Here is a 12432-nt window from a genome sequence, read left to right as displayed (position 1 = left end):
TGTTATTTTTGTTTTAGGCTGCCTCCTTGAAAGACAAATGGGGTCTCAGCTACAAACCTAGCTATAGCCGATCTAAAAGTATTTCAGCATCAGGAAGACCACCTCTGAAGAGAATGGACAGAACAAGGTAAGCTTCTGTGAATTTAAGATCTGTGATAGCAACAACAGCATATGTAACAGAGGAAACATTGGACTTTGGCCCCAAGAGTCCTTTTACTATAGACAGCAGCTATATGTGGTGGAGCTGGATAAGACGTGGTCATTTTGGAAGACAGGCATGTTCTAAAAAGCACCTTTTTTTGAAACTTATTTTTTGACAGACTTAGTAGTATGTCAAATGAGGAGAAGTTTCCATTTCTACAACAACTTAGGGTTTTTTACAGAATCCTGCTTTCAAGACATACTGAAGAAATGTATGTAAGGAAAAGGGCATAGTGTAATCATTTTGATTTCTACACTTGATTTGCAATCATCTCCCTTAAAAAAGGCTGTTGTAACGAGAAGAAGGAAGGGAGAGGGGTTTTTTTTTTGTGAAAGATAATTTTGTTTTAATCTCTTCGCCTGTATAACATGTATTGGTTTTGTTTTGTCATTTAATGGCTGTTGAGCAAACTGTAGTTGTATAATGATACCTGCTAGTAAAGTGTTCGCTTTGGTTCTAGAATACATGTGTTTGAGTCTGTTGCTCCTGTAGATCCAGCTGAAGCGTTCAAAGTTTGGAATTAAAAATGTACTTCATTATTACGTACTAAATATAAAAGATTTGAAAATTTAAAAAGGTGGAGAGGAGTGTTAGAATTCTTTGGACCTTTTTCTATGAGAAAATAAATCCTTAATAGAAATTTGCTTCAAATTTGAATACTTCTGTAGAAGTGAACGGAAACTTATAAATAACCCAGATGCGAAAATGTCAGACAGCAGATATTGCAGCATAAAACCAACTTTATAAGTACTCTAAAGTGAATTTTTCAAGGTGCACTTGAAAAGGAATCTTTCTTCTGAGTTAATTAGCATTCTTGATAATTAAAGCAGAGCAAGTGTTGAAGGCATGAAGGTTCTAGTTCAAGATCTGTCAGATGAAAACCACTTTCCTTTTACCTTTTCACAATGTTATCTGAAGAGAACCAGAAATTGTATGGAAAAGCAAATGGGGCTTTTCTGTTGCTCTATAGGAAACACAAAGTTTTGGGAAACTTAATGAGTACGTTGGCTGTGAATGATAAGCAGAATGCATATACTATAAGTCCAAATAATCCATTCAGTTGCATCAGAGAATACATAATCTGCCAACCTGCTTTATGTCCTGTGTGACAATGAATATCTTATTTTTCTATAATTTCTACGTGTTGGCTCAGGATTGAAAAACTTACTTAAAGAAATAAGCAGAGATTGGCTAGCGATAGGCTACCCACCAAGTCATGTGTAGCTTCCTTCTCTTTCCTCTTCCCCCTCCTTTTCCCTTTTCATCTACCCTAAGTGCTTCAGTTATGATTTTATGCTTTTTTTCATAACACAATGGTAAGTAGTGACTGTACTTTTTTATTGCCTTATATTTGTGTACTTAACTGATTGCATGAACGTGAAATCCTGTAGTAAAACTCAACAAGCTGCTGTGTTTTGGTTTTGCTTATAGCTCTCGACTAGGAGACAGTGAAGATCTCCCAGATATCCGTGTAGATGCTGCATCTCCTGGGCCAAGAGTAACTTTCAACATACAGGATTCTGTAAGAATTACTTTATATGCAATATAATTTTATTTCCTGTGCCATTTGGTCACAAGTTCATGAGATAGGTATACCTAGGCAGACCTGAATTGCTTCTGTGTTTTTGTGTGTCGTCTTCTGTGTGTGTGTGTGTGTGTGCATGCCTCAAATTATGGATGTGTTTTTGGAAGATAGATTTGTTTTGATAAGACAGATGTGTTTTGCTTTCTTAACACAGAAATTAATTGAAACATTAGGGAAAATACTTGAAAATGGTATTTTTTTTTTTTTAGGCTGACACGCATAGTTGTAATACCATTGTTTTGGAATTTTTATCAAAAGAGTGCAAAAAAATCACCTAGTGTTTTTTGTGTTTGAATATATTTAGAGTTTTGGAAATGGGTGTTAGTCAGTTTGCTGTAGCCCTACAGCTATATCCTTCTGTGCATTTGAAATGGATTGTTGAATCTTTGGTCTTGTTTGTTGCTATGTTTTCTCATTTTTAAAATGTTCCTATTATGTTGTTTTTGCATGGCTGAGATTATTGTAATTGTTTTAATTTATATATTTTTTTTCACTTCTGATTAAGTTGAATAAAACAGCTTTGGGGATTGCACAACAATCCAGCTGTCCAGGGGAAGGGTATTTTCAGGTATTTCTGAGAAGAAGCAAGTATTCTTTGCCAGAGAACTAATCTGTCTCGCAGGGAGCTGCTTTTCAATGTTTCATCTCTGTTGCACTCAGCTAAACAGAATGTATATAAAATTTGAAAATATTTAAATTTAAATGTGTAAAGTAAACAGAAGAATACGATTGGTTGTTGATGAACTTTACAGAGTGTTTCTACACTCTTCTGTAGACCTAAAACTTGGCAGTTTTTGTGAAATAACTTCTTGGAATTTTGTTTGCATATTTATGAAGGCTCTGATCAAGGCTGATATAAAGTGATGTAAGTCCAGCCTTGAGAATGTGCTTTGGAAGAGGATTTTGGTGTGTGTGCAGGTGTCTTCACCTGTTACTTTGTGTTCAGGCATCAACACCAGTACAAAATAATTGCTAGGTGGGAGGACATCTTCTCACACTTTTTTTTTGTGATGGAATTCCTATATGTAATGCAGAGTAAGACATGTTCAAATAATGGTGAGTAGGGAATGTGCCAATACTTAGTACCCAGAAAACAAATGGGGGAGTATTTTAACTGCTTTAAAAAACGTCTGGGGAAAATAGTAGAGATTTTCCCAACCAAAACCAAAAAAAACCCAAAACAAACCAGCAAAAGCAAAACAAAACGAAATTAACAAAACAATAAACTCAAGAGATAGTAACATATCTTTTCTCCCTTCCAACTCTCACCTCATGCTCCCAGGAAATAAGTTCTTATTTTTGAGAGAGGTGGAAATGAAACATAGAAGTGTGTTTTGCACATTTAAATATGTTCACATTTAAAAGGTATCCTACCTTTTTCTGTTGTTATGTATAAGCCCAGTTAGCTTAAGTTTTGTTGGCATAGCAGAATGCTGTCAAACACTTCAATGATTCAAATGTTAAATATTTTAAAAAAAAAAAATCTTACTGACATTATAATGCCAGTTCTTAACTTCACCAGAGCTCTTAATTTGAATTTGCAGATGACTGTGTAGCTCTGCAGTCACACTGCATAGGTAGTGCTGGTGTTAAACTAACACGTAACACTTTTAGATATTTTTCACATGCATATTAAAGAAATTAATGTTCAAAAATTGCTTGTGTGGTGTTTGTGGTGTGCATTATGAAGAAATAATAATTCACAAGGAATTATTGGAAGCCCCTTTTGGAAATTTGGCCTGAAGTTTGTTTCGTGTTAAAGCCCGTTTGCCCAAGAGCACAGCCCAGAACTGCAAACTGGTGCCATACATTCTGCGTTAGCACTCTGCATGCACGCCTCACTAACGCTTCGGGGTACCTCACCCCTCTACAAGGTTCATGATGATTTTTGCTGTCTTTTGTTCTTTTCTTTCAAAATATTTTTAAAATTTAAATGAAATGTTTCCATTCCTTCTGACCGTGTGAATTGGTGAGAGCATCATACATATTTAGCAACAAATTGAGCTCAATCACTTGGCAACTCCCCACCAAGCTTTCACTTCTTTATTTTTCATAATCCATCTTGCAATTTCTACACCTGCTGCCTCTGTATTATGAGGAACTTGGGAGTGAGAGTTTCTCATAGCACTTTTGCTTTTTTATTTCCAGAGCTATCTAATGCATTCTCGATGGAAACGGTATCTGTGGAAATTTAATATCTTTTTGTCTTTTTATAACCAGTTTCCAGAGGAGACAGAAATGGACCTTTTGTCTGTAACTGTTGATGGTCCCTCCCATTACTCATCTACTAGTGAAGGCTCATGCTCGGTATTTGGTTCACCCAAAACTCCAGTAGTCTTCTCACCCGGCATTCCCTTCCAGCCTGAAGAAGGACGCCGGGATGACAGCTTATCATCAAGCAGTGAGGACTCTGAGAAGGAGGATGACCATGAAAGAGAGAGGACGTATTTTTACAGGAAACCACCGTAAGTAACGGTCTTAAGGAAGAACACAGAAATTAAGAAAATACACTTGAAATGCTGACTTTAAAGCTACAAAATCTGTTACTGATGAAGGACTGAATTTTGTCTGAAGTGTGTATGTGGAAGGCAGGGGAGGTTGTGTTTGGCAGAGGTGACTGTGAGGGAAGGAGGAATTCTGATCTGAAAAGGAGGCAACTGTTGGAAATTCCAGGGCTTGAAATGGAATAAATGAATATTAGAAGATATTTTAGCCTTGACTAAAATAATCAGAAACCTTGACTAAAAATATCGGAAGATACTTTAGCCTTGACTATTGTTGCAGTCTTTTTCTATTTTAGCTTTCATTTAAAAAGGAAAAAAAGTTGTAACGAGCTTCAAAGACCTTTACATAATTATTACTCAGAAGAAAGCAGTATTTCCAGTACCTGAAGGGGGCCTACAGGAAAGCTGGAGAGGGGCTTTTTACAAGGGCAAGTAGTGACAGGACGAGGGGGAACGGTTTTAAACTGAAAGGGGAGATTTAGATTAGATATTAGGAAGAAATTCTTTCCTGTGAGGGTGGTGAGACACTGGCCCAGGTTGCCCAGAGAAGCTGTGGATGCCCCCTCCCTGGCAGTGTTTAAGGCCAGGTTGGATGAGGCTTTGAGCAACCTGGTCTAGTGGAAAGGTGTCCCTGCCCATGGCAGTGGGGTTTGGAACCAGATGATCTTTAAGGTCCCTTCCAACCCAAACCATTCTATGATTCTATGAACTTGGAAAGTGAGTTTTCAAGCCACGGGGCAGGTTTTAGTGGGACCAAATGACAGATTTGACAAATACTGCATAACTTTCAGTTTTATCCAGTGTTTATACCTCCACAAAGTACATGTAATAATGTAAATACTCACAAATATGAAAATTATTGTATATATCTTTTTGTTCCTTTTTCTTGGTTGAGAATTTAAGAAAGGCTTAGTTCTTTGCAGTACCTTATACTAAGAAAGGATACTTAGTAATGTGTTAATGGAAGATGGATCACTGTATTGCTGTGTATCAGATAAGGCCTTTTCCAGAAAAGTTCTTAAAAGATTATATACTAAGTGTGGACATAGTCTAAGAATGCCTCCCCTGCCATCTGTTCAGGTAAATGTCATGCTAATATCTAATCCACACTTGTGCCTGTGCAGGAGTACCTCTCGCAAGAAAGCTACAGGCTTCGCTGCTGTCCACCAACTGTTCACTGAGCGCTGGCCAACAACACCTACCAACAGAAGCATGACTGGCACAACCACGGAGAGAAATATTGACTTTGAACTTGATATCAGGGTTGAAATTGATTGTGGAAAATGTGTACTGCACCCTACAATGCTTCAGCAAGAACATGATGACATCAGTTTACGAAGGTAAGAAATGTGTTCCTTAGTTGCCTTATGACGAACAGGGCATAAGAGTACTTTATTCTGCTTTAGCTGTTAAGTCCATCTGATCCTTCCATCACTTAAGTTATCACCATATGCACAATAATTAATGACTCTTAAGCACTGACCTGTTTGAAAAGCATAGATGTATGTGCTAGTTTGTTACCATCATGTTATTAGTAGTAATTATCACTACTTCAGAGCATCACTATAAGTTGCAATTGTTATGGCCGAGTATGGCATGGGGAGTTGTGTTTGTTTAGCAAGAATCAGCATATGCCTCTCTTCTGGTTTTATTTTTAAAACATGTTTTATCTTTCATAAACAAAATGTTAGGCTTTCAAAGCACTTGGGTTATTTTTTTTCCAGCCTCCAAAGAAGTAACTTTACAACTTAGTGAATCCACATAATAGTTTGACTAAGAGTGGGGCTACCAGTGTGTTTTCTCATGATCTCTGAGGGCTCCCACTGTTTTCTGAGTTAAAAACATGCTGATACTATGTATCTTTTTAAATAAAATACATTTTTTTTATTATCTGAGGCAACAGAAGGGCTTCTGATCTTAACGAGGTTTGATCTCATCCTCGGTTTTTAAGTTCTCCTTTCTTCATGTGTATGTGATTGGGCAGCTTTACATTACTTTTTAAAATTTGATATGTTATTAATAATATGGTGAATTTTAAGAAACTTACTTGACAACAAAGATAATTCTTAGTAAGTATAGTATAAGGAAATGAGATTTGTTTTAAATCTAGTTGTAAGAAAGAGGAACAAATGAGAAATACTTTTTCTTACTGAGAGGTATACACAGGAGACCTGTAATTAGAAAGCAATTCAGTTTCTGTCTTTTCAAGAAACTTTTTTGTAAGAATTGATACGGAAAGAAAAAGAATCTCTTAAGAATTTATATGAAGACAGGCTTTACAGCAGAGAAGGGAAATTGACAAGTGTTTTCTGCATATCAGAGTTTTCACAGTTCATGTCAGGTAATGTAGATGAACTTGACTGTAAGAGTACAGAGCACTGGAAGGTGTTTCTTTAATGACAACAATAATTTTCTAGATTTTATTGCCTGAAATAATCACATAATGAAAATGACGAAACCAGAGTGAGCAGACAGAAAGGGAGTAGAGGTCACAGAAAGTAAAGAGTAAAGCAGAGATTGAAATGCTTCCTGATATAGTTGATTCTACAAATTTGTTTTAGAAATCTCTAGGTTTTTTAATACTAGAAAATATACTCTTATTAATATAAATATTAGGCTTGCATTCATAACATGCAGTGTATTTATTTTAGGAGCTATGATCGGAGTTCCAGAAGTTTGGATCAAGAGTCTCCTTCAAGAAAGAAGAAATTTCAAACTAATTACGCATCTACTACTCACTTACTTGCTGGCAAGAAGGTGCCATCATCTCTACAGACAAAATCTAGTGATGTGGAAACGACAGTGTTCTATATTCCTGGGGTGGATGTAAAGGTAAAAGGAGTGTGTAACTAGCAGGGAAGCACTTGCTCTTTCTGCTCAAATGTGATTTCAAAGCAAATATGTTGTTAGAGTATGTACAAGTTCATATATGCAGAGCACCTCGGCAAAAATCTTTCAGTTGTGTAGATAGTGCTAAAACAGGAATAACGATTTCTGTAATGCTGTATTGAAAACTGATAGATGCTTTTACCCTCATTTTCTTGGGGGGAAAACCCCAAAATCTTGGGACTCCGAAAATAGAACTGTGTCAAATGACACTCCATAACAAACAGCGTATGTGATATTATGTAATGAAAAGAAATCAGTTCCATTAACATTTTGGTGTCTAAAATTAGACATTTGTTTTGGATATTTTTTTCTCTGACAGGTAGTTTATATTGTATGCCCTTTTTAAATAAAGGAAGGTCTGTTCACTGTCGGTAATTCATGGGAAAGGCAGCTTAGTAGTTGGACCACTAACACATAACGCTTTCTTACTGTGTCTTCTGTGTTGCCTATTATAGCAGTCAGAGTCTTGGTATAAAAACTATTTTTTAGAGACAATGTTCTCTCAAACACTGTGAAACTGTACACTCCCTTGTTTTTTTTAATCATTGTTTCTATATCCTAGGAAGAAAGGGTCTCAACAGAAATGTTCTTGTATTTGTGATTTGAAATCCTATGGAGTAAGAACAGGAAAAATAGGTCACTGCTGCATGGAAACTACATGCAATTCAGTTGAGGCAATGCCATAAATCAAATGCTCTTCACTTGAAACAGCCTGGCTTTTCTAGTTTGATGTGGAAGGGTTACGTGTGTCCATTTTCCACTGTTCCAGGCTATCTTCAGGGATAACAGTTATGCCTCAGGTCCTGCCCATTGCTTTTAGTCAAATTTAGGAAAAACTAACCATTCTCTACAGCTTTTCTTATGTTCTGTATTTTCATTGATAAGTGTATTATGCACATATAGGAGGTGTGAACTCTTAGAATGTTTTATGATTTTTAATTTTCATGCAACTTTCTGTATGCCAGTGTTTAGTAGTGGAATAGTTCCACCATGCAGTAAGACAGAAAGGAAACTAGGCAGACAGGAACAAATAGTTGGTGGCACTGGATGTGTACAACGTAACAAAGAGGAGCAAGCTTTAGGCATTGTTCCTAAATAGCTCATTTCCTCTGTTTCTCTGTGTTTACTTGATATTTTTTAATAGGTTATTAATTTATCTATTTTTTTGTACAATGATTTCAGTTCTTGATGTGCACCAGCTATATCTGTAGAACATAAATTGGAATGTAACATATCTTACAATATTTTTGTAAATAATGAAAAAAAAATTTTGAAGGGATGGAGTAATGCCAAAGTGCTATATAGAAATTGAGCTACTTATATGAAGTAAGTTGATCTTTCTTTGCTTTCCAGTTGCACTACAACTCTAAGACTTTGAAGACTGAATCGCCAAATACTTCTCGAGGATCCTCTTTGCCAAGAACCCTTTCCAAAGAGTCCAAGCTGTATGGTATGAAAGATACTGCCACATCTCCTCCTTTATCTAGCACTATCCACAGCAAGACTAACACCTTACTTCCTCCCCAACCCCCACCCATCCCATCAGGTACTTATAGACAATAACCTTCTAAAACTATCATGGATATATATCTTTCCTTTGTGTAATCTACTAGCTTTAGATCTGTCTGCACATTACCTGAAGCACCATATTTATCAAGTCTTAACTTTGGCTGCAGAAAACCTGATCCCAGAAGCATGAATGCAGTTCATAAAGCTGCATTTTTAGAAATCTCTTGCCAAACCAGTCTCAGTAATGTTTCTGTCATAGTCACCATATCCCAGGGATGGGCTGTCACTGCCTTCTCCCTGTTTTCATTTAACAAAATGCTTATTACTGGAAAGCAAAGTTTAAGTAGCCGTATAAAAAGTGAATGCTGACTACTTTATTCTTCATAATGCAAGAAAAAAAAATTCAGATGAATCCTTGCTTCCACAGATTACACTATTCAGAGAATACTTTTGGCTTTTAAGTGCCTTCTGCGGCATAAGTAATGCAAAAATTATAGCTTTCTGGGACTGGGTTATTTCTGGTAGTACTGAAGCAGCTGTTTAGATGTATTTTTATTAATCAAAATACCAGACTGGTGTCCTCAACTGTTGCAGGCTCTTAAATAACCATGATTTGGAGTAACATGAGTTCTAAGACTTAAAGTTTTGTTTTATCTCCAATGATTCCTGTTTTCAAGCAGGAGTCCCTTGTTACATCATGTCAGATCTAGAGGTATGTAGATTGCACCTCCAACTTCCAAGACATTCACTCTTCTCTCCTTCGGCATTCGAACATCACTTCAAAAACAAAGCCAAAATGTTGTCAAAATTTGGTGAGCAGGCAGAATTAATAACTGAAAAAAGTTGTGTGTGGGTTTTTTGGATTTTTTTAAATAAAACCAAGGGAGGTGCTGGGAGAGAATGGTGAAATAGAGACAACTTCCTCAATTTATCCATGCTGTTGAACCATTAGCTCTTACTCCTTTAAACATACATCCTCTTTATGATTACCGAATGTTTTGTAATCTCGGTTTATACTACTTTTCTTCAATATTGTTCTGTATTTTCCTGTCCCCTTGGCAATCTTTGCCTTTTAATTTTTACAATGTCACGTCCAGTTACTGAGTCTTGTTGTTTTTATGTCTGTAAGCTCTACGTTTGATGGGGGGCTTACCGAAATTGCACTTGTATGATGATATAAATGTCTCCCAAAACTAGGGATTGCAATTACTGTATTTCTTTATGCATTTTATTTTTATGTTTATTAGTTCTGAATTGTTTTGAAACACATTTATTATTATTTATGTTACCTTTTTTATATTACTTTTCCTCTGGAATGGAAACCACTTTGTCTTTTATTGTCTTGGTCTCCAGTAAGAGCAACATAGTACAGTCTAGTCAGAGGCACTAAACAGACTAGTTTGCACAGAAAGAAAATTCAGTTCTTCCTTTTTTTTAGAATAACAGAATTTTTAAGCTCCGTTTTAGTTGTTTAGTTAATGTTTACATTTTTCTTGGAGAATTTAAAATCAATATTATCTTTGATCTCTATTGATTCTAATAGCTGTTTTTCATAGAGACAGTGATTGAGCTGCTACTAATACCTTCTGTGCGTATTTATATTTTGGTAAGCATGGATCCAAGTGTTAGCCTCTTCCACAGATTTAGAAGACAACAGTGTTTTTATTAGTTTATAGTCTGGCTCACTCCAAGCTTTTGAAAACGCTGGTTTAGAATCTTTAGTTATTCTTTGCATAAATATAGTAGGACTTGCCATTTACAGTTTTAATTTTTTGATGTATTTTCTCAGTTTAAGCTGACGTTCTTCCGAGGCTCACATATTTATTTTTCCTAATTCCACTTCCATTTCCAGTCAGCTGTGGTTACTTTGCATTGTGTACTTGGAGAATTGTGTGTGTCTGATTTCAGTGCTATTTTTTAAAAAGCGAAGTGGTGACAATGGCATAAGAGTGCTTGGTCAGGAACATGTGCAATGGAATTAAAATCAAGCATGACAGGCTAATAGTTGTTTTTGCATAGTTTTTTTTAATGAAAACTTACAGCTTAATTTTTTCTAACCGATTTGATTTGTGCCTTTTCAGATGATGATACAGGGAAATAGAGGAAACAGCTGTTAGTTACGAAGTATCTTCTAATGCTTATCAGTTACTGTTGAGTGATATTAAACAAATTTATCTTTTAAATGTTGCAGCCAAAGGGAAAGGAAGTGGTGGAGTGAAAACTGCTAAACTATATGCATGGGTTGCGCTGCAGTCGTTGCCGGAGGAAATGGTGATTAGCCCATGCTTACTGGACTTTCTAGAGAAAGCTCTTGAAACCATTCCAATTACCCCCATTGAAAGGAATTACACAGGTAAGTTGCATATTTGTATTCTACTACTCTACGCTTTTTCGTCTTCTGGTGGCATTGAGCTGCTCTTCCCCTTTAAATTCCACTTTCTAATGAGTTCTTGTACTTGTTAAAAGCTGTTAGTTCACAGGATGAAGACATGGGACAATTTGATCTACAAGATCCCTTAGAAGAGTCCACAACATCATTAGTATCGTCCTCGACATCAGCATATTCATCCTTCCCTGTAGATGTGGTGGTTTATGTACGAGTTCAGGTGAGGTTTTAACTTCACATTCAGTATAGTAAGTAACTTCAGTCACAGTCTTTGAGACAATCCATGCTTCTAAGTTTGCTTTTTAAAAAACTAAAAATATTTTCAAGTCTCTTTTCTGAGATATTAATGTCGAGTGTGATGATAAAATAGGACTTATTTCAGCAGAAGTTCTTAAGTTCTGACATGTTTTAGTTCCATGGAGACCAAGGAAATGAGCTATTTTGAGAAGTCACAAAAGTTCTGAGCATTTTTAATCATGACTTCTTTGTTGTGTCTTTTAGACTTTTTTTTGAAAAGATCTTTCATAACTAGTATATCATATATCTATCCATTGTTTATAGGTACCATTACAAAACAAAAAGATTTTTTTAGTTTATATGGAAAATGTAGGAATGTACAGTTATCATCTACAAGGCATTATTCATACTGCTTAATATTTGATGTGTCTGGGCTTTTTATATGTGTAAGAGAGAAAAGTGCAACCGCAGAGTGAGTCAGAGCACTTGTATGAAGTAAATTGATCAGAGTGATTCTGCATAGTTCTTGCATGAGATGAGCTATGAATTGACTTGGGGAGGAGGAAGAGAGGGGGACGTACATGTCCTCTGCTGCATCCAGGCTTCCTGTGTATAAGTTTTCCAAAAACTGGTCCAAATAATAGCCCTGGTGTTGGAGGGATTCCCTGAAATTAATGTATCTATAGCAACTTGTATACAGTTATCTTACTAATTCTAAAACCAGTCTGAAAAGGCTGTAATTTGCTTAGATTTAAAAAATAAATACATAGCACTTTATAAGCCAAATTTGGGATGGCTTTAGTATTTCATATTTCTTCTCTGAATGCTTTATTTTCTTTCTGTCATTCAGCCCTCTCAAATCAAGTTCAGTTGCTTGCCGGTATCAAGAGTTGAATGTATGCTGAAGTTGCCTTCCCTGGATCTTGTTTTCTCCTCAAACCGAGGAGAACTGGAAACATTAGGCACAACGTACCCATCAGAAAATGTGTCAGTTGGTGGCAATACTTCACAGAGTGGCTCAAAGAATTCAGTTAGTAAATCTGGAGCACCAGGTAATATGTATATGAATGTTTATACTATATACAGCTTGTAGCATAAATAAATATAATGTTTTTTAAAA

At 36.1% G+C, this 12432-nt stretch overlaps 1 protein-coding gene across 11 annotated transcripts in view; it reads left to right on the top strand.

Annotated features, from left to right (window-relative positions):
- Positions 1-12432, top strand: part of BLTP1 (bridge-like lipid transfer protein family member 1) — a 121622-nt gene that overhangs the window by 93880 nt on the left and 15310 nt on the right. For 7 of the 11 annotated variants that reach the window (XM_068404325.1, XM_068404322.1, XM_068404318.1 and 4 more), the window contains 10 exons: positions 18-127; positions 1634-1724; positions 2293-2355; positions 4008-4252; positions 5416-5631; positions 6943-7123; positions 8534-8726; positions 10881-11042; positions 11156-11295; positions 12163-12364. In XM_068404325.1, the coding sequence (XP_068260426.1) occupies positions 18-127; positions 1634-1724; positions 2293-2355; positions 4008-4252; positions 5416-5631; positions 6943-7123; positions 8534-8726; positions 10881-11042; positions 11156-11295; positions 12163-12364 (1603 nt within the window). The remainder of the gene's footprint in view (positions 1-17; positions 128-1633; positions 1725-2292; positions 2356-4007; positions 4253-5415; positions 5632-6942; positions 7124-8533; positions 8727-10880; positions 11043-11155; positions 11296-12162; positions 12365-12432) is intronic. The other 4 variants (XM_068404321.1, XM_068404320.1, XM_068404323.1 and 1 more) reach the window with 3 other exon arrangements.

This window comes from Nyctibius grandis, chromosome 6 (assembly GCF_013368605.1).
Source record: "Nyctibius grandis isolate bNycGra1 chromosome 6, bNycGra1.pri, whole genome shotgun sequence".
NCBI lineage: Eukaryota > Metazoa > Chordata > Aves > Nyctibiiformes > Nyctibiidae > Nyctibius > Nyctibius grandis.
Note: the sequence above shows the minus strand (reverse complement) of the source record. Positions and strands in the feature narration are given on the sequence as shown.